General features: G+C 54.9%; 1 protein-coding gene across 1 annotated transcript in view; it reads left to right on the top strand.

Moving 5' to 3' along the window:
- The first annotated feature begins 732 nt into the window (after positions 1–732).
- ACAN (aggrecan) overlaps positions 733–1,719 on the top strand; it is a 51,877-nt gene continuing 50,890 nt past the window's right edge. Inside the window, exon 1 of the mRNA XM_015559171.1 lies at positions 733–812. Coding sequence (XP_015414657.1) covers positions 743–812 — 70 coding nt within the window. The 5' untranslated portion in view covers positions 733–742. The remainder of the gene's footprint in view (positions 813–1,719) is intronic.

Here is a 1,719-nt window from a genome sequence, read left to right as displayed (position 1 = left end):
TATATATATATATACATATATATATATACTTTAAAAAAACAGGTGAGGCAGGTCGAAACTTAAGAGGGTCTCTCTCCGTCCACTGCTCCCCATATATTCCTGGGATAGGGGAACCCCAGCTGAATGGGAATCCACCCAGTCCCAGCAGATAGTGGCTGAGCCAACAGCGACACCTGCTGGGCCATTAGATTCTTACGGGGAAGCAAGGGCTGGGGGGTGGAGGGTGCCACAGGCTCAGACCCGCCATCCCCTTTAAGCCTTCCTCCCTCCTCCCTGGAGATTATCTGTGATGCATACATGTCTTTTTTTAAATATATTTTTATTGATTTTAGAGAGGAAGAGAGAGGGAGAGAGAGAAACATCAATAATGGGAGAGAATCACTGATCAGCTGCCTCCTGCACACCGCCTACCAGGGAGCGAGCCCACAACCAGGGCATGTGCCCTTGACTGGAATCGATCCCGGGACCCTTCAGTCCGCAGGCCGACGCTCTATCCACTGAGCCACACCAGCCAGGGCATGTGATGCAAACACGTCTTCAACCAAGACCAACCGTCCACGGACTGGAGAGGAGGGTGGGGCAGGTGCAATCAATGCAGGTCCATGCAAGGGAGTGACCGGCAAGCAGCCTCGGGCACATGTGAAGTTTCTCATCCTGGGCCGTATGTCAAGGGACCCTCCTCGGCCTCCCTGCATCTGAACCCCCCAAATAACACTTCCGCCTCCCCTCTTCCAGGTGAACTATGACCACTTTACTCCTCGTGTTTGTGACTCTGCGGGTCATCGCCGCTACCGTCTCCATAGAAGTCTCAGGTGAGAACAATCCCACGCCGGTCTCATGGATCCAGTGGGACCGGAGTCTGGGCTCTGGGTCCTGAACCCGGTGCTGCTGGTCCCGGGGACAGAACCTCCCACACCCTGGCCTTTTCCCCGGCCCTTCCCCTTTCCTGTGGAAATTGAGCCTAACCGCGGTGACAGAGCATCTGTACGTGTGAGCACACGCATGCGTCCAGATGCCCTCTGGGATGGACAGCTGATGGGGGAGCAGGCGGGGAGGGGCGTCCAGGCAGGTGCCCACCTTCCCAGGACCCCCTCCAGGGCTCTCACCTAGAACGATTTGCACACTGAGCTTGGGATCGGGGCCAGACATAGAGGAACCCAAAGAGAAAAGGCTGCCAGGGAAGGGCCGCCTGGAGCAGCAGAGAAAACTGTCTGAGAAACAGTCAGGGAGAAGCCCCGAGGGATCACACAGGTCTTCGTCTTTCTTGGCAAACCCCCCTCCCCCGCCCGCCCCCACCTGGTCTCTTGTGTGGCAGGCACCCGGTCGGTTTCTGATCATCAAGCCCTGAACCACTTTAACAAAGTGTCCACTGACCCCGGAACCGGCTCGCCCCAAAGTGAGACGGATCTCGCGTAGACCCCACCAGAGACACTGCTGCTCTGGCCTCGGCTCTGGCCCATGCACTTCATTTTTTGTTTATTTTGTTGTTGTGAATCCTCACCTTGATCTTTTAGAGCAGCGGTTCTCAACCTTCTGGCCCTTTAAATACAGTTCCTCATGTTGTGACCCAACCATAACATTATTTTTGTTGCTACTTCATCACTGTCATGTTGCTACTGTGACGAACCGTCATGTAAATATCTGATATGCAGGATGGTCTTAGGTGACCCCTGTGAAAGGGTCGTTCGACCGCCAAAGGGGCAGCGAACCACAGGTTGA

This window comes from Myotis davidii, unplaced genomic scaffold, assembly GCF_000327345.1.
Source record: "Myotis davidii unplaced genomic scaffold, ASM32734v1 scaffold954, whole genome shotgun sequence".
NCBI classification, from domain to species: domain Eukaryota; kingdom Metazoa; phylum Chordata; class Mammalia; order Chiroptera; family Vespertilionidae; genus Myotis; species Myotis davidii.
This window is presented reverse-complemented; position numbering and strand designations above follow the sequence as displayed.